This window comes from Theropithecus gelada, chromosome 2 (genome assembly GCF_003255815.1).
Source record: "Theropithecus gelada isolate Dixy chromosome 2, Tgel_1.0, whole genome shotgun sequence".
NCBI lineage: Eukaryota > Metazoa > Chordata > Mammalia > Primates > Cercopithecidae > Theropithecus > Theropithecus gelada.
The window spans coordinates 31,918,423-31,939,571 of NC_037669.1; the positions used below are offsets into that span (position 1 = coordinate 31,918,423).

The 21,149-nt window shown below is 37.0% G+C and overlaps 1 protein-coding gene across 2 annotated transcripts in view; it reads left to right on the forward strand.

The window, feature by feature from the left end:
• The window catches only part of PHLDB2 (pleckstrin homology like domain family B member 2), a 232,901-nt gene that overhangs the window by 183,277 nt on the left and 28,475 nt on the right, over positions 1–21,149 (forward strand). For both annotated transcript variants that reach the window (XM_025376656.1, XM_025376657.1), the window contains 4 exons: positions 7,687–7,815; positions 14,591–14,746; positions 15,654–15,764; positions 20,448–20,537. In XM_025376656.1, the coding sequence (XP_025232441.1) occupies positions 7,687–7,815; positions 14,591–14,746; positions 15,654–15,764; positions 20,448–20,537 (486 nt within the window). The remainder of the gene's footprint in view (positions 1–7,686; positions 7,816–14,590; positions 14,747–15,653; positions 15,765–20,447; positions 20,538–21,149) is intronic.

Sequence of the window (21,149 nt, forward strand, 5' to 3'; positions counted from 1 at the left end):
TTTTGATATGAAATTACTGATGTTATTTTCTTGGCTCTGAAGATTGGTCTTTAGTATTACCTCTTTTAGCTGATTTAGGAATGCATTTTATTTTGCACATTCAGTGCAAGTTATCATGATTAGTATTTATTTATATGTTACCATATAAAATATAAACCGTAGGTATACTTATATAGAAAATATAAAATATAGTCAGTTTGTTCTACTGGGTATTTATTGAACATTTTTGCAGCAGTTTCTTGCACTGGCCTTTTATTACCCTTAGAGGCACCACTGTTAAGAACATCCATAAGCCGGTTTCCATCTGACCTTGAGATACATGCCACCTGCTGGTTGTGTTCTCAGATAGTGGCCACATCCCAGATGGAGCCACTATGAACATTGATAAAGCTTAAGCAAGGGTCTAACTCGAACATAAACCTGGAGGGTATACTTATTTGGTGAAGCAGTAAGCAAAGAGACATCACATTTTCTTATAGCAAGTGAAAGAAGATTGGGACCTCTGGTCTAACAAACGGTTTTCATTTAATGGGCCTGGTGACAGAGTAGGGAAACCGCTAGCACCATGAAGCCCAGCTTGGGCAAAGGGCTGACTGTGGAACTGGCTTCCTTCCCGTCTACTCCCCACCCCCATTCCAAGGCAAAGCCTGATCTTAGGGAATAGCTAAGAAGATATGGATGTGTGTGTCTGTGTAGGTTTTCTGTCTTTGTCTATTTCTAGCTACATTAAAAATTTGAAACTAAAAATAGTTTTTCCATTTCTTCTATTTCTGGATTATCTGTTTTATCGGTGCTTTTTAGCATACAAAAACCAAGTCAGATGTACCAAAATTAAATAAAATGGTTAAGAAAAGGCTCTGATTCAATAGACATGCCGAAGGGTCTTCCCATGACCCAGATGGTAATCATTTATCTCAAACTATCCTTTTCTTTAAGGACAAATATTGTGTGTCTTCACACAGATACATTGTTCCATTTTGTAGCCATCCTAGCCTGCATGCTTAAACACATGAAACAGGCTTAAAGTTTTGAACTAAAGCTTAAATCATTCTGTGCCATACAACGTGTTCCTGAGTGAAATCTTAAATTCTTTGACTTCCTAATGTTCCTCCAGTAAGCGTATACCATTGTATGTTAAATGGTTAAATCTTTTTTCCCACGATTTTCTTGCCAAAGTACCTGTTACTTCCTCCCCATTCTTCCTTTGGAGCCAGGGAAAGACAGTGAGCCTAGCCCAAAATTCTTCAGCAAAGTGTTAATGCCTCTTGAGTGCAGAACAGGTGCCAAGTCACAGTCAGTGTGCAGCAGGGACCCAGCCCTTCCCGTGCCTCTTTCTTACATTTCAAAGTTAGCTCCCTAGTCAGAGGAAGTGGAACAGTATAATGGGATTTGCGGATTAAATCAATAGGATTCCAGATTGAGGCTATTTTTTTTTCTGGTAGTTGTTTGATTGTATAAGTCCTGAGTTTCTGATTTTCTAGTTTTTGTTTTTCCTATACTAAACATTGATCAATTGTGTGATTAAAATGTCAAAGCCAAAGGAAAGAAATCTAAGAAAGAAAGAAATATAGGATGTTCCTCTTCAGAGGCAGAGAATGGTTGGTTACTCAACAATCATTATTTGTTGACACAGGTCTATAATCTTTCCTCTGCAATTCCAAAATCTGAAAAGTTTCCTGGGGGTAAAAAAGTCATTTTGTAAGGTTGAATATTCATAAACAGCTTCAGAAATAGTAACATGTTTGATTAGAGGGTACTGCTCCAAATCTCACTGGAAATGTCATATAATATATGCTATATAATCTGTGTTACCACTATCAAATTCAGAATATTCAGATATCCAAAACACTTCCTACCTTACATAGTATCATGGACGTATGCGTATGTCCAGACTCATCAAAAGGAATGCTTAAACATGGGCTATGTTTTTGAGTATGAATTCTACTTCAATAAAGCTGTTAAAAGAAAAACGAATTTCACATAAAGATTATGGGCCTAAAATAGTTGCCTAATCTATGAACCTATAGGGATGCCTGTCTCCCAAACAAAGCCACAGGGTTTAGGAACAGGAAGGAAAGGGATTTTTAGGCTAGATAGATAGGACTTTGAATGGACCTCCCTTAAAAATGACGACTGGCCAGGCATGGAGACTCACACCTGTAATCCCAACACTTTGAGAGGCTGAGGCAAGAGGATCACTTGAGCTCAGGAGTTCAAGACCGGTGTAGGCAACACAGTGAGACCTCATCTCTGTCAAATAAATAAATAAAGAAATAAACAAATAAATAAATGAAGCCTTAGAGACTATGAATTTTAACGTATCACTGCATCAATTCCAAACCTGATCCCATGTCTAATGAAATGTGGCCCAAGTGCCTAGACTGCTGGGTTCTGTGCCAAACAGTTTGAAAATTACAAAAGTGGATTTTAATTTTTAGGAAAATCTTCATCATGCTAACAAGGTTGGCAGAATTAGCAAATAAAAATACAAGAACCTCAGGTACATTTGCATTTCAGACAAACAGAGAATGGTTTTGTAGTGTAATTATGTCCCATGCAATAATTGGGACATACTTAACATTAAAGTCATTTGTTGTTCATCTGAAATTCCAATTTTGCTGAATGTCTTCTGTTTTACCTGGCAGCCCTACAAGTTAATAAATTTGTAACCTTGAACCATCTGTTTATCAAGTATTGCACACTTCAGTATGGTAAAATCATTTTTTAATTGGTATTCTAGAATATTCTGTATAGTATTGAAACTCCAAAGAGTTAGCAAATTAAATTTTGTTTATTCCTTCAGTAATACAACTTAGAAGAGAGAAAATTTATGTTATTGTCGTCTAACCATGAGATCTAGCAGAATAAGTAGTCTTTTGACAAGCCTTGAGTTTTTAAGATCATTCAAGATTATTGGCAACTTGTGTGCAAGTTCACATTCTTTAGTGTAAATTTTTAACAATCCTGATGATTTGTATGGTTAGACGATAAATATTTTGCCTCTGAATTTGAAATGTATCATCCCTGTCTATATGAATATTGCATACTGGAATCTGTCACAGTTTTTGTTTGGGTTACTTGAGACATTTAAGTTAAATGTAAAAAATTGACAATCGGGATATTATTTGTAAGCGAGGGCTTTTATACTATAAAGTAAAGGCATTGGGACCAAATATTTTAAGAATAGTTTTTGGTGGATCCTGTATTAATGTTCTGTATATTCATTAGAAAAATCAAATTGTAGTTCATTGCTTTTGCCTCTCGCATAACCCTGGGTGGCTAAGCCAATGGATCTCAACCTGGCTACATATCAGAAAACTTGGAGAGATTTTTAAATGCTTGTTACTAAGCCTTCTGTCCCTGGATCTGTAACTAAATTGGAGCCTGGGAAATACTATATTTAAAAGCTCCTCCACGTTGTTCTAATGGGTTAACTGGACTGTGCTACATGAGGACAGGATCAATTGCTCTCTTTTCTCTCATCTCCTCTAGTTTTCTTTCAATTGTTATTGGGCAAATGAACGAACAACTCACTGTGGAAGCAAATATAGGCCTAATTTTATGAACTGATTTCTACCTTAATTTACCCATGGGTAACTTAACCTTTGTCTATATATGAATGTGGAACTCTAGAAACATCAGTCTTAAATATACAAAGTAGGTCAAAACTGGCATGAATTTGTGACCCAACTGGATTTTGCTGGTACATCGAGAGAAGACAAGTCAAAGTGAGAACAGTGCTGTCTCTAGGAAAGTCCCATTCTGTTTGTGGTTTTATAAATGCCCTCTTGTACATCTGGATTTTCCTGAAGTGTTCCAATTCCTACTAATCTTACTTTTTTTCAATAAAGTGAAATGCGTTAAATTTATTAAAAATGCATTTTAGGCTAGGTGCAGTGACTCATGCCTATAATCCCAGCACTTTAGGAGGCCGAAGTGGGAAAATCACTTGAGCCCAGGAGTTCAAGACCACCCTGGGGAAAATAATGAGGCTCCCATCTCTACAAATAAAAAATAAAAAATTATTCTGGTATGGTTGTGTGCACCTGTAGTCCCAGCTACTTGGGAGGCTGAGATGGGAGAATCAATTGATCCCAGGAGTTAAAGGCTGCAGTGAGCTGTAATCACACCACTGCATTCCAGCCTGGATGACAGAGTGAGACACTATTTTAAAAAAAAATTTTTTTTTTTGGCCGGACACGGTGGCTCACGCCTGTAATCCCAGCACTTTGGGAGGCCGAGGTGGGTGGATCACGAGGTCAGGAGATCGATACCATCCTGGCTAACACGGTAAAACCCCATCTCTACTAAAAATACAAAAAAAAAAAAAAAAAATTAGCTGGGCGTGGTGGCGGGCGCCTGTAGTCCCAGCTACTCGGGAGGCTGAGGCAGGAGAACGGCGTGAACCCGGGAGGCGGAGCTTGCAGTGAACCGAGATCGGGCCACTGCACTCCAGCCTGGGTGACAGAGCGAGACTCCGTCTCAAAAAAAAAATTTTTTTTTAATTCATTTTTTTTCCTGAAAGTACACTTATGAATCTTTTTTAAAAAGTTATATTCTCTCCCAATTTGGTGTTTGGAAAATATTATTGTGCCTATTGTAGTTAGAATAGGTGAGTTTACCAATTTAAATATGGAGGAATGGAATAACCTCAATCTTAGTATTTTGCATTTAAAAAGCAAGAATCCCTAAACCCTCAAATGCCATCTATTTTACATTCACTGTAGAAGGTGAAACTTTCAGCTCTAATAAACTGCTTGCCTGGAGCTAATTTTCCTTTAACAACTTCCTGGGCAATAAATAGAATAGAGGAATATTAATTTCTTTCTGGCTCAAAGTTGGTCTACTTCTGGCACTCACAGGAGTTATATCACCTCTGCGGTCCTCTGTGATTTACAGCTGGGCCCACCTGCCACTGGTCTTCTTTCATCCTTCCCCTTTACTTCCTTTGCCCTAGCTTTGGCATCACTGAGCTTTTGCTCTGGGACCCAGGTAGTGGTCACAGCATTACTGATAAACAGAGAAGCTGCAGAAAGTTCTAATAGTGCTTGCTTGCATATTCTTCTAGATGACCCCTTGCATGAATTACGAAACGTTTTAAGCACCTTGGAAGTAAGGCGCTATCTAAATGTAAGAATTTTTTTTTTTTTTTTTTTTTTTTTTTTTTTTTTTGAGACAGAGTCTCGCTCTGTCACCCAGGCTGGAGTGCAGTGATGCGATCTTGGCTCACTGCAAGCTCTGCCTCCTGGGTTGACGCCATACTCGTACCTCAGCCTCCTGAGTAGCTGGGACTACAGGCACCCGCCACCACGCCGGGCTGATTTTTTTGTTGTTGTTGTTGTACTTTTTTTCTTTTTTTTTGAGATGGAGTCTGGCTCTGTCGCCCAGGCTGGAGTGCAGTGGCCGGATCTCAGCTCACTGCAAGCTGCGCCTCCCGGGTTCACGCCATTCTCCTGCCTCAGCCTCCCGTGTAGCTGGGACTACAGGCGCCCGCCACCTCGCCCGGCTAGTTGTTTGTATTTTTTAGTAGAGACGGGGTTTCACTGTGTTAGCCAAGATGGTCTCGATCTTCTGACCCGTGTTCCGGCCGCCTTGGCCTCCCAAATTGCTGGGATTACAGGCATGAAAGATTTTTTTTATTAGTTGTTGATTTGAGTTTATTATTCACAATACAAACATTTGAGAGCATCAGGAATACTTTTGTTATTTCTTCAGATTTGAGACCTGTGTTTTAGGCCAGTGGCTTTCCGTATTATCAAATATCGTTTCAGTGTTTTCTATCGAAGATAACTTTAAATTTTAGGGCTTTATACGTGTGCTGTTAAATTATGATGCGTAGTCGTCTTCTTTTTTAAATTACTTTTTAGCTTTCCATTTGTAAGTAGAGTTGCTGCAAACTGGTGATGCAGTACCTAGAAATAGAACTCTTGGGATAAAATTATTTTGCTGTGTAAATAGGGCAATCTTTGATGCACACACATAGGAAAGAACACCCTTTTTTAGCCAAAGGACAACAAGTATTCTATATTGCTGGTTTTATTAGGGGAAAAAAAAAATTCTGAAACTAAAGACTAAATCTAACGGTGCTAGTATATTCAGTTTTACTATGGATTAACACACGTGGGCATCCTTTCTTCTGTTAACAATGCCATTGCTTTCTCCAACTCTTGCACAATTGGTGTGTACAGTGAGCAAACTTAACCGTTGAAGATCAAAGAAATTTTCTTTGTAGTCTGTTAAAGTTTTAAGTTGTTACAGAACCATGTTAGATTGATATATGAAGTAGGGGTCTCAGGTTTATGACTTCTGAATTTAATTATTTTAAGATAATTACATTTCTAAAGCCAAATATACATTTCTAAATTTAAGTCAAAAATGGAGACTCAAGTGAACTGGTATTGATGTCATGTAGTTTTAGATTTGGACCGTAACGTCTTTTATACATAAGAAATCATGGCCATTTTGATAAAATGTAGTAAGGATAATTTCATAGGACTATTTCGGAGGAAAATCCTTAAAAAGAATCCTTCTGTGATGTGCTTAGAAGCTAGTTTTGTTCCTGCCAGTTTATATGAAAGGAATGTAAGGAAGGGAAACTGGGGGTCATTTCACTTACCAAAGGTCAGATTGTCAAAGTGCTTCATAAAGTGCTTTTGTTCAGGCTGATGGTGTTACACAAGGAGAAAACACATCTAAAATTTGTTTCAAGTGTTCAGAGCATCATAAAAAGAACACAGGTTGGGAAGACTGTCACCAAACAAACTGAAGTTTTGTTTCTTAATTTAAGAGGTAGCATTGTAAGGCTGTGTGATCACTGTATTAGAGTATTTGCCTATTATGTCCTGGGGAATGTCCAGGGTCTCATTGGCACATGTGACTTGGAAGGGATTTAGTATTCTCTTCCTTCTCCTTTCTTCTCTGACCCTTTTCTTTTTTTCACAGTCCATGTTTCAGTTTATTTGTATGTCAGTCATTGTGAGAAAGTCTGTATTTCCACAGTCCCTGTCACGTTTTTGGTGTGTCTGAACTGCCTATGCCTCCCCCTTGCTGCTTTGTCTGTCTTGCAGTTTTACTAGCTCTCTCAGTCTTTGAATAATCTCTCTGGATTAAGATTTTCTAACTCTGTAAATTCTGAAGTTTTCCAAATAGCTAGAACTGTTTCAGATGATGGGGCTGTCAATTAATACACCTAGAATTCCTCTAACCTGAGAACAAAACCAAGAAATTCCAAAACTTGCCATGCGAAGGCCTTGAGCAAGTTAGGCTATGACAGTCCTTGAGGCAAATGCCCTCTTTCCTTTGTCTGGTTCTCTGACAGGTGACTCTTGGCAAGTCTTGCTTATGAATTTGCTTGGCATTTCTTTTATTGTTGGCCGGTGACCAACACTCAACATGACCATGGCTTCCCCTGCTTTTGTAACATGGTAGCAGGAAGGAGGGAGGGAAGGAAAGCGGGAGTCATTGCCATGAAGTGGACTGTGCTTTGAGAATGCAGAAACCCAGTCCCTTTGTCTTAACTTCCACTTATATCCCTTTATCCTAGCCACTAACAAGATATGTTTCTACATTCATAGAATGTCCAGAGTTCGTGTATGTTTGTTTGTGTTATCCTTGAGAAATGTTCACTAGCACCTGCTTGGGGTGTGAAGGTAATTTCTATTCTATTTTCTGGTTTCTGAACTTCAGGAGAAGGTAAAGCTTGATGCTGAAAGGGAAAAACTAGAGAGGCTTCAGGAGCTTTACTCCGAGCAGAAGACCCAGCTGGACAATTGTCCTGAGTCCATGAGGGAACAGTTACAACAACAACTGAAGAGGGTCAGTAGCAAACAGGAATGCACCAGTTATTTTGCTTTTCGTTTTTGTTTTTCACTTAAGTGCCACTTACCTGTGACTTACTACTTCATATAGCGTAAGTTTGCATAAGTTCTAGTCATTAGATATGTTTAAATGGAAATATGCATGCTAACAGTATATATTATTCCATGCTAATCAGTTTTTAAAATTCCTTGTTAGAATCCTTCTCCTAATTTATAATGCAAAACTATTTCTGGAGTCATTTTTTATGCGTCTGTGACAAAAGAAGCTATTTCTGATTTGTAACCAACATCAACATTGTAGCATTTGTATTAACTGACCTCTTCCCCTGCATTCTCTGCTGCATCATGAATCCTATTTACCCTTGAATGTTTTGTTCTTTAGCTTGATTTTAGACTCTTGTCCCCAAATTATCCTATTTTCTGATTTGCTCCCCACCAGCAGCTGTTCTTTTGTTTTTCCTTTTCTTTCTGCTGGTTAGTGACATTGAACTAATTAGCCCAATCACAACAATTAAATACCAAGACCCAAGATGTGGGGCATCACTAATGCCCCCAACATCTCATGTGAGCTTCATAATTTTTAAGAACTTAATGCAGCATAGACTTTCTAGTTAAGCTTTATCAAGTTATTCTCCGATCTTTAAGGTTGGCAGTGTTTAACACAACCACATTGGTTATCTTCTGAAAGCAAGACTTCCTAGGTGGATAGTTTCACAAACACTGGCGCAGCCACTTAATATTTCATAGCCTCTTCGCAACTGGGTCATTTCCTTTGAACAGCAGCCCCAGTAAACTGCTTCCCTCTGGGGAAGCAGTCGTTAACAGTCTTGGATATCTGAAAGAGTCACATAATAGTAATTTGTCCTAAGTGAGTAGCAATTTATGATTCTACCTGAGTATAACAAGCTAGTTTCATCCATATTATTGTGTTTGTACCTTCTTGGGAATGGGGAGGTTGAAAAGTTTATTGAGATAGCACATCCTTAAACATTCTTAAGATGATCTTTAATACAAAAATATTTGCTACCTCTGAGAACATTGCTAGGTGAAAAAATAATAGTTAAAGCTTTTCAATGTATTGCAGAAGTTGAGAGCATCTTAATAATGATAATCCAATGCAGCTGTTTAAACTGCAGCATAATAGTTTTAGTATTTATTTCTTACAATGTTGGAGCAAAAAAGTTTTACATGTATTCCCTTTACTCCTTTTATTGTGTACAGCTGAATTTGTTGTAAGAAGGTAAAACTTCCTGCCTCTCAGTCACAATTCTTTGCAAATTTTATGATAAAAATGATTGGAAGAAAACTAGTATTTGTAATTTTAGTTTGTAATTTGTTTGTGTTTATGCTAGTTAACAAAAGAGATGGGAAAACTAATTCTTTAAATATTTGCTTACTGTTTTTTAACTCTCCTTATCACTAAAGATTTTACACAGTCATTGTAATTCCTTATTTACAGTCAGCAGCATTGTTGTGTATTTTGTCCTTCCCTCTGGTTATCCATTTATTGTGTTTTTATCAACATTGCTTCACATAAAAATTGATAGATTCCATTCACAACTTGGATTATGAGTAATATAAATACTGTTTAGCTTAATCTAGATTCTGTAAGATAACTCATAATATGAGTTGTATGTTCCAAAGATTTTGACTACGAAAGAGGAAAGGAAATGATGCAGACAGTCTTTTCCATTAATTGAAGGCAGAGACTTCTTCCCTTTCCTCTCCAAACAGCGTGTAAAATTCTTATAAAACCTCTTTCCTTAGGAGAGAGAGCTGGCTTGTGATGGCTGCAGTTCACCTGATAGTAAGAGGTCTACTAATTGTTTTTCAAGGATGACGACCAGTATAACTCTTCACCAATGCCTTGGCTTAATCAGTAAAAAGTTCACTTACTTCATGAGAAGTAAGTCCTAAAGTTCACTTTAGGAACTTTCTGTGTTATCACAACTTATCTCCCTTTAGACTTCAAACACTTCAGAATATGACTTCACTACAAAGCTTTTCCTTGGGCGTTTAACTAGATTTAATAAAGTTTATTTTGTTATAAATATCTTCGTTAGGTGGTAAGTCACACAAAGCAAAAAATAAATGAATAAGAAGAAAGTTATTTTATTAAACTGCATATTGCCTTGAATACTGAAGCTGAAATTGTAGAATGATTTTGTGCATGCAACATAATGACTTATGGCTGGGCTTCCTACCTTTAAATCGTTATGTTAGAGTCCAAATATTATTTTCATCTGATATTAGTTTTGTGGCCTGTGGTTGGTATGTTAACATGACCTTACCAATCTAGTATTTGATATGGGCAAAGCAGTCCCTGGGTTACTAATAGTGTAGAAAAGAAAGCTGACGTTAAATGAGAATGAGTCATTCAACTCATCTCACTTGGAAAAAGATAATAGAAATAATCTCATCCTACCTTCTCATTTCATATATGAGGGTATTTAGGCCCATAGAGTTTGAATGAATTGTCCAAGACTAATGGACAAAATGATTTGAGAGCCAGTGATAGAAAAAAGGTCTACTAATTATAGATATCACTGGATAATTTTTTTTAATCAAGACCAAAATCAAACATTTATTTGAGTTAGTATCAAAAGCACAAGAAAATTATCCCAGCTGGGTAACTGTCTTCTTGTGCTTTTGATATTTACTCAAATGAATGGTTGATTTTGGTATCTTGATGTTTTAAAAAAATTTTATTCAGTGATCTACAATTTTACTATCACTGGCTATAAAATCAGTGTATCCATTAGTCTTGGACAAGTCATTCAACTTCTATGGGCCACAACATCCTTATATATGAAATAAGGAGTATATTAGTCAGGGTTCTCTAGAGGGACAGAAGTAATACTATACACATACACACACACACACACACACACACACACACACACACACACGAAGCATCCAGCACAGGAGAAGGATGTAGGCTGGGAGGCTAGGCCAGTCTAGTCTTTTCACGTTTTTGTTGTTGTTGTTGTTGTTGTTGTTTGTTTTTTTCCTGCCTGCTTTATATTCTAGCTGCTCTGGCAGCTGATTAGATGGTGCCCACCCAGATTAAGGTGGGTCTGCCTTTCCCAGCCACCGACTCAAACGTTAATCTTTGGCAACACCCTCCCAGACACACCCAGGATCAATACTTTGCATCCTTCAATCCAATCAGGTTGACAGTATTAATCACCTCAAGGAGGTTGGACTAGATTATTTCAACTGTCTTTTTCCATATTCCAAAAGTATGTAGTTAAAGTGTAAAAATTAACAAAACCCCAAGCCCCATTTAAATTTGCTTCTGGAGTTGGCCATGAGCTGTTATTACTGCAATTTCTCCTGGTCATACCACATCTATTCTCTTCTTCCTGTCCCTCCATCAGGCAAAGAAAACATAAAAGAACTGCATGTAAACTTCTGCCATATACATTATTTTAAAAGTTACTGGAAAGAAAAAAGAAATTGCACAGAATTTCCTTTAGTGCAGCTGTTTTAGGTCCTTTCGTGGCTGGCCTTTGAGCTTGCCAGCCAGTAGAGATTTGTAACACTCTTTTAGTGAGTGAAGTACAGTTAAATTTTCATTCAATTAGTCATACATACTTCACTTTGAACTTCCTGTATATATTATTCTGTGCTCAATTAAACTATTCCTGCCCCCAAATTCCATTCCCAGACTTCTTATTCATACATAAAATCTTATAAAAGTTTTTATTCCCTCCCTAATAGTTTTTTGTTTAAGATGTAAGTTTATATACACACGTTTTGATGGTTTAGGTAACTTGATCAGATGATTACATCAGTGGAGTCTGAGTGCTGAGCTTAGCTTAATTTTCAACTTTCTTACCTAGTGTGCCATTATTCTCATACAGTGGTTTAAGTATTTACTACAAATAAATGAATGATTCTTTGACTTTCATGCAGGGTTAAAATAACACATGTTGCATGTTAACCAGATGTGGAGTAAGCAACTGACTAGCAAAGTGTATATATTAAGAGCCATATGGCCACTTTGAATGGAGATTAGTTATAAGCCAGAAAAAGGGCTTATTCCTTTTTTTAAAATCTCAGTAATCTTTGGCCACAAATCAAGCTTAATTGGAAGACCTTATAAACTTGAGTGTATGTGCCTATATGTCAGCCAGTGCATTATTTCAAAACAGAAGATATTGTTTTAAGACCTAACACTTGAGTTATTTCTTAATTCCTTAATTCTTTTAATTCATTAATTCTTTCAGAAGTTACAAATTTGAAATGTCTGATAAACTTGAAATGTCAACCAAACATTTGAAATTGAGTGCATATTTTTTTGGAGCCAAATAAAATGTAAAGAAGTGTTAAGAAATGTTGAATATGTTTTTCAAATTGTGTTTTTCCTGCTCTTAAGCTTTGAGAATTCAGTCTGTGTTGACATGATGGTCTTGTTGCTATATGTATTATCAGTTGTAATCACTCAGTAGCTAATAGCTCTTCTATGAATCATCCCTAGAGTAAAAGTCATTGCAGAAGATAGAAATACATTTCATTTTATCAAAAAGCTTGCTTTATCATTAATATGAAAACCAGAGTGGGGGTGGGGTTGAATATTGATATAGAGGTAACTTAGCATATAATTATTTATTCACCTCTCTTTGATGATTTGATTGAAGAACAACCAAAAAATGCTTTGGTTATGTTAGTTATGTAGAGCTGTGAGCCACAGAGCCCAGCTGCCTCTTCCTTTTGGACATAGATTATGTATAAGTTATATTTATAAAAATATCTGGCTGGGTGTGGTGGCTTATACCTATAATCCCAGGTGAGTAGATCCAGGTGAGTAGAGGCTGAGGTGAGTGGATTGCTTGAGTTTGAGACCAGCCTGGGCAATATGGCAAAACCCCACTCTATAAAAAAGTACAAAAATCAGCCAGGCATGGTGGAGTACACCTGTGGTCCCAGCTACTTGGGAGGTTGAGGCAGGAAGATTGCTTGAGCCTGGGAGGTCAAGGCTGCAGTGAGCTGTGTTGTGCCAAGGCATTCCAGCCTGAGTGACAAAAGCAAGACCCCGTCTTCTCAAAAAAAAACAAATAAGGAAAGAAAAAGAAAAAGAAATCTCCTAAACATACCCCATTTATAAATCATGTTAAAGACTCCAAGAATAAGAGGGTGTTTAAACAAAAAGCATATTAGAGAAGAATCTATACAACATGCATCAATCTCTGCATGAATGCAGATGCATAAATATATTCCTGTTTTCAAATACCTCATAGGTTAGAGAATGCTTTTTCTAGACCATCTGATTTTCATGATTTCCAATCTTCCTTAAATGTCCTCAAGATTATTCTGAGAGTGGTGGTGTTTAACCTTTTGAGTCACCCTTTGTGCCTCATAAAAGCTTGGTTTACACTTTCCAGTAAAAAGGTGTGTACATATTTTTAATGGGTTCATAGAACCCTGGCTTTAAAACCTCAATTTCCAGTTTTTTAAAAAACAGACTTTATTTTTTAGAGCAGTTTTAGATTTTCAGCAAAACCCAGCAGAAGTTGCAGAGATTTCCCATATTCCTTGTGCCCCCACACATGCATAGGCTCCCCTCATTATCAGCATTCTCCACCAGAGCAGTAAAATTGTTACAATTGCTAAACCTCCACTGACACATCCTCATCACCTAGAGCCCATGTCCAAAAGTTTTTTGATTGCTTATCCCTTTAATAAAATTATTGCAGCATGCATTTCCTTTGTAGATATATGATACATAATCCATATTATTATAAATATATATAGTGTGCATACCCAAAGAATGTATATATTTAAAATCATGTATACATACTATGCTACTTGTGTATACATTAGAAAACTTTTGTTGAGAAACTGAAAAAGAAAATAAACAATTAAAAACAAGTATGAAGAGGTCTAATTTGTTTCTGCACAGTCCAGCAGATTGTGTTGTGTGCCATCTGGGATGCATGTATCCCTATTAGATACCTCTGGTCTGTACGTGTGCCAACTTTTGACTCTTTAGTCTCCATATTAGTCCTATTTTATATGAAAAATTGAGGAAAAGAAGAGATTGCTCCTTTCCCTTCCCTTCCCTTCCTTTCTCTTCCCTTCCCTTTCTTTCCTTCCTTCCTTTTTTTTTTTTTTTTTTGACAGAGTTTCACTCTTGTTGCCCAGGGTGGAGTGCAATGGCACAATCTCGGCTCTTTGCAACCTCCACCTCAAGTGATTCTCCTGTCTCAGCCTCCCAAGTAGCTGGGACTACAGGTGCCTACCACCACGTCCAGTTAATTTTTGTATTTTTAGTAGAGACAGGGTTTTGCCATGTTGGCCAGGCTGGTCTCAAACTCCTAACCTCAGGTGATCCCCCCCCACCTCGGCCTCCTAAAGTGCTGGGATTACGTGTATGAGCCACCCACCACGCCAGGCCAAGAAGAATTTTCTTGTAACACTATGTTACACCTTTGGACTGCAGATTATGTTTAGATTATTTACTGAGTTCTTTTTATATTTCCTTCTTCATTTTAAAGCCACCCAGTGGGTTTAACGCAAGAATTCTTACCTCCACAGAGAAATCTAAAACTGAGGGTGAAATAAATGCTGCCTACCCCACCACACCCTTTTCGAGTCCCTCTAGTAGTCACTTTCTGGGATTTACCTCCGAGAGAGTGTTATGTTCTAACCCTGGTCAATATTGTAATTGGAAAGATATCTTGGAGCAAAGCTTTTAATAAATGTTTCTTCACATTAAGAAGGTGGTAGTTATCTCAGTGTGTCTTGTTTTCATTCCCTTTTCTCCAAAGGATGCTGACCTGTTGGATGTTGAAAGCAAACACTTTGAAGACCTGGAGTTCCAGCAGCTTGAACATGAGAGCCGTCTAGATGAAGAAAAGGAGAACTTGACTCAACAGCTCCTGCGTGAAGTTGCTGAATATCAACGGAACATCGTTTCTAGAAAGGTACTTTTGCCAGGTGTCATTCAATGTGAAAAATCAAAATATTCTTCTGCATAACATAGCTATGCCATATGTCTGTCTGAATATCACATTTGGCAGATTACAGAGTCTGCCATGTATGTGGCAAGTGGTGTTCCAAATTAGACAAATTGAGACACAGTACACTTTTGTTGCATAATGCTGTAGATTCATTTATGAATAATACCTCATTGTTTCATTCATGTGAAAACCAAGGCATAGAAAATCAGGAATTCAGATATTGGTTTTAAATTATTTCTTTCTGCGATCCTAGTAACTGGGTTCAGAATAATTCTGTGAACAAAGTCTATTTTGGATTTTTCTCTGTTTTCGTTGCGCAGTAGTTCTCAAAACTGGCTGATAGCTTATTACCATTAGAAGTAGAATGCCATGTGGATTACTACTGACTCCACCCAACCCCTAGCACTTAGATGCCCAGCCCAGAATTCAACTTTATTCCAGAATTTAGAATCACACCCAGGGCTCTGTATTAAACCAATAAAATTAAGGAAAGGAAAGATAAGAGAAGGTGTTTTCTTAAACTCTCAGTTTAAATAAGAAATTCCATTGTTTTTTTTCTCATGAGGTGTACCCAAGATGTTGTAAAAAATTCATCAATAGCCTAAAACAAGATTTCCTGTTGACTTCTGGGTTCTTCAAGATAGGTTTTAAGTCAGTTGATCTATATTCGCCTTCAGTAAAGAAAGTATTGAGGCTGATAGGTCAAAGAAATGCCCCACAGTCTCTTGGTAATAATCACTGCCCACCATCAACTAAAATGCAGTCACTGTTATTCCCGTTGTGAAACTTTTTTTCTCCCTTTTCTAGGACAGACTGGCAAACCTTTGAGTGTCTAATGTACATCTTCCTATGATCATCTCTTTTCCTCCAGGAAAAAATTTCTGCATTGAAAAAGCAAGCCAATCACATTGTTCAGCAGGCTCAGAGAGAACAAGATCATTTTGTGAAAGAAAAGAATAATTTAATAATGATGTTACAAAGAGTAAGTATTTCCTTTTCAGCACTGGCTACAATAAAACATAGGTTCCAAATTTAGGGAAATTGCTCCTTTTAAAGTAAACACCTTTTAATAGTGAATGCCTATACAATTTAAGGAAGATTTTTATATACTTTTTAATTTAATCCTCCACATTAATAAGAGGATACTATGAACTATTAACTACCATTCAGAAAATAAGCAAGGATGTTTTCTTCATGGTTTTTTCACATTGTAAAAATCTTAACGATGGAAAGTCTGTATTTTTAAATGATTATTTTCCTCTTTTTAAAAAAAGTCATACCATTCATCAAATAGTTAAAATGCATTCTAACACCAATTTAGGGTGGACTTAAGGAAAAATGTTCTTTTTACTACTGTCAAATATTTTGGCCCAGCTGATCTGATGTTTTGAACTCCAATTATTTGTACACGAGTCTTCCTAGCAAATGTCACGTTGCGTTTAGTTTGAATTAATTGGGTAGGTAGAAACTCCATATGGTATAGTCGAGGGGTGGCAAGATCATCCTCACTAAAGAGACTGTGACCTCTTATGGTCCAGCACCTAAAGTGACTACCTGTAAAGGGATTTCTTTGCCCAAAGACATTGAAAAGCAAGGTGTAGCCTAACTCTCTGACATGGCCCCTGGTATCATTTCAGCAATAAGACACCAAACGTTAAAGTTAATGGGGCTAGTCTCAGATCTGAACCCTGCATTTAAGCCACTACATTAGCAATATGGCACTTGGGATCATGAAAATGTGTGATAGACCCAGAATGGCAGGCAGAGAAACACCAAATCCAGAAGGAAGTATTGAAGGATGAAGCTGTACCATAGTCCCCCCTAAAATAATTGAGTATTCATTCCCTTCTTAGCTATTTTAGGTTAAGAAGAAAGGGGAAGGCCTGACACTGTGGCTCATGCCTACAATCCCAGCGTTTTGGGAGGGTGAGGCGGACAGATCACTTGAGGCCAGGAGTTCAAGACCAGTCTGGCCAGCATGGCAAAACCCTGTGTCTACCAAAAATACAAAAAATTAGCTGGGCATGATAGCACACACCTGTGATCCCAGCTACTCAGAAGGCTGAGGCAGGAGAATCGCTTGAATCTGGGAGGCAGAGGTTTCAGTGAGCCAAGATCATGCCGCTGCACTCCAGCCTGGGCAACAGCGAGATCCTGTCTCAAAAAAAACAAAAAACAAAGAAGAGAGAGGAAATAGGTCCTTCACACAGAATCATGAGCCCACTTGAGGTGCCCCAGCAGCTCACACATATTTCTAACAACTTCCATCTTCCCCCTTTTCCCACCTAGAAATTTCTGAATGGAGTTGTATTTTCCCTTTCTATCCCTTGCTCTGGGGATGCTCTGTTTCCATTAGCATCCTCACTACTATTTTACCTTTGGCACACAATATTCAAAGGCCCAGCTTAACTTAGATAGTGTAATATATAGTATTTAATATTTAAAATTTTAGCCAAAAAAAGAGAAAAACTCTTAGTGATAGATTTTATAAAATGGGTAAGCACAATCACAGATATAATATTTTCCTATTAAAAATATATGAGATACAATTAGATTGTAAAAATTGTGGTCTATAAGTAGTAAGATTTTTATTTTTCTAAACTGATCTATAGATACATTTTTATCCCAATCAAAATCCCAACAGACATTTTTCTAGAAATTGACAAGTTGATGCGAAAATTTACAGTTGATCTTCATTATTCAGGGATTCTCTATTTGTGATTATGTCTACTTGCTAAAATGTATTTGTAACCTCTAAATCGAGACTTGTGGCACTTTTGTAGTCATTCACAGAAATGCATGGAGTGGTGAAAATTGTGAGTTGGCCAATATGCACATTCCCAGCTGGGGCTGAGCAAGGCAGCATCCTGCCTTCTTGTTTTACCTCTCATACTGTAAACAAGTGTTATTTTTGTGGATTATTTAATGCGGTGTTTTTATGTTTTTGCTTTTTGTTGGTGATTTGCTGCATAAAATGCCTCCCAAGCATAGTGATTAAGTGCAGTGAAGTGCTCCTAAATGCAAGAAGGCTGTGAAGTGCCTTATGGAGAAAATATATGTGTTAGATGAACTTCACTCACACTATTATAGTGTTGCTGACTGTCAGTACAAGGTTAATGAATCAGCAATACATATCTTAATATACAAATAATAATATATAATACAATATGCTAATATTAATATCTTATATAATGGCATATAATATAATATTAAGTAAGTGTCTTCAAACAGAAACACACATAAAACAAAGTTCAGTACTGATCAGTTGATGAAAATGTTGTGACTAGAGGCTTGCAGGAACCCAACCCTGTATTTTTTTATAGGAGCAGTGGTTCAGTATTCACTAATTCAGTGTTCGTGGCAACATTATAGAACATAGCTACCACCAATAATAGGAATCAACTGCATATGAAAATGCAAAGGGCCTAGAATAGCCAAAACAACTTTGAACGAGAACAAAGTTGGAGGATTTGTACTCTTATTTCAAGGTTTACTCTGGAGCCATTTAAGACAGGGTGGTGCTGCCATGCAAATAGACATGTATTAAATAGATCAATGAAACTGAACTATCAAGTCCAAAAATGGACCCGTACATACGTACTGTCTTTTGATTTTTGACAAAGGCACCAAAACAAATCTTTCAAAGAAATGGTGCTGGATCAACTGGGTCAACATGGAAAAAAATAAACCTCAATATTGTCATATGATATATGTAAATTCATTCAAGAGATATCGGAGACCTCAATATAAAAATTAAAATGATAAAGCTTCCAGAAGAAAATATAAGAGTGAAAGTACACTTTTATGGCCTTGAGTAAGCAAAAATTTTTAAAAAAATGACAAAAGACTTGTATCCAGAACATATTAAGAACTCCTACACATCAATAATAATAGTGATACACCAATAATTTTTTTAAAAAAGAGGCAAAAGTCTTGAATAGAGATTTTACAAAAGAGCATATATGAAGAACCAAAAAGTTACATGGGAAAATACTCATCATTAGTCATCAAGGAAATATGAATTACAACAATAATGTAATTATGCCTCGTAAACTAAAATAACTAAAGAAATGAAAATCTCAAATGTTGACAAGAATATGAAGCAACTAGAACTTTCATACATTGCTGACTTGAGTGTAAAATCTATGGTCCTTTCAGAGAACTTTGTAGAAGTTTTTTTTGACATACACCCATCTATGACCCACCACTCCACTTCTAGATGTTTACATAATATAAATGAAAACACGTCTTCATATAAAACTTGTTCAAGACTGTTTAAAGTAGCTTTTTCCATAATAGCAAACAAAACAAAACTAGAAACAACCTAAATATCCATCAATAAGCAACTTGTTAGGTATATGCATATAATACAGGACAGGACTCCTCAACAATAAAAAACAGTGAACTACTGATGCCTGTAACATGGAGTGAAAGAGGGCTGGCACAAAAGAATGCATATTGTATGATTCCATTTATATAAAGTGGTTACATTTTATAAGTAGGCAAACACTTTATAACACAGGCAAAACTAGTGTGAAGGCCATGGAAATCAGAACAATGCTTGCTCAAAAGGGTGGAAGTTGACAGGTAGGGGCAGGAGGAAATGTTTGGGGTGACAGAAATGCTCTTTATCTTGTCTGGGATATTATTCCATTTGTTAAAACTCATAAATTTATGTACTTAAGATCTATGCATTTCACTGAATGCACATTATCTTTTTAATTAAAAATATTTTAGCCCCAGCCATGGCAAGGACATATATACAAATTATACCATGATAAAAAAAGACCCATAAATGTTGCTTAATACCAAATTAATTCAAGATGAATGGTAGACACAAACATAAAAGCTAACACCATAAAGTTCCCAAAAGAAAATATATCACTGGGTTGTGATATTACATCATCAGATATTATGTCATCAACAACATCATGTGATATTACATCATCAACAACAATTATGTGTTACTTGGAAGGATTAAAAGAAAATGACATTAGAAAATAATTTTTTTTTTTTTTGAGACAGAGTCTCGCTCTGTTGCCGCCCAGGCTGGAGTGCAGTGGCGCGATCTCAGCTCACTACAACCTCCGCCTCCTGGGTTCACGCCATTCTCCTGCCTCAGCCTCCCAAGTAGCTGGGACTACAGGTGCCCGCCACCATGCCCAGCTAATTTTTTGTATTTTTAGTAGAGATGGGGTTTCACCGTGTTAGCCAGGATGGTCTCGATCTCAACCTTGTGATCCGCCCACCTCAGCCTCCCAAAGTGCTGGGATTACAGCCGTGAGCCACCGCACCTGGCCGAAAATAATGTTTTTAAAATTTTATTTTTATATGAAAGTAAAAATAAAATATACAATTTATTTTATATTTTTTATATAAAGTTTTAAAAATTTTATTTTAAACACATTTTTAAATGACTATAAAATTTATTAGGAATTAAAAGTTATATAGCTAAGTATGTTTGGAAACAACTCATGCAGCATATCAGCTGGCAGAAGATGACCGCTAGGATACAGATTTGAAGTTTTGACTGAATATGATGAGAGGAAATAAAATGAGGGGAAATATGTGAGATACTGATGTTAGTCTCTAATGCAAAGTCACTGTGCTTCTCAGTTGTATCCAAGGTTGGTTTTTAAGTTTAATAGGTTTTGTATTCCTTCAGGAAAAGGAGAATCTTTGTAATTTGGAAAAGAAATACTCCAGCCTCTCTGGGGGGAAAGGGTTTCCCGTTAACCCCAATACTTTAAAAGAGGTAAGCTGTGATTTTGCATGTCACTTTATATTGCCTTAGAAATCAAGAGATGTATCTCAGCTTTATGCGATTAGCTGAATAATAAAAATATTAACTCAAAGGACCTATGAAAGCACTCAATGCTTGGATGGTTTCCCCGCCTTTCATTATGTATGCTTTGGGGATTGCAGAGATTATTCTTGTGTCTAATGTGGATGCATATTTTGTGTGTGTGTGTGTGTGTGTGTCTACTTTGCTGGGTAGTGACATTGTGGGTTAATTTGGTGTTTCAAAAACTTGAAGATCCAGACCAAGATGAGTCTTAAATTCTCCTTTTTCCTTCCTGAGTCTCCTTCCTCCCTCCCCTCTGTTATTTTGCTCCTCCTTCTCCTGAGTCTTGTAGAACATGAAAATGCCTGCAAACATTTGAGAAGGTGGTCTGATTTCTTTCTTTTCCCTATCTCCCTACCCCACCAACTGTTGTTTCTGCCATTTTCCACTGTAAACTGGAAAGTCCTATTTACAGTAAACTGTACATACTCTTTATCTCTAATATCCACCTTTCTCCAGTCCCCATCACCACTTTCCCCGCCAGATATCTTAAGGAACTACACTGCTCCGCTGGGAGGATAT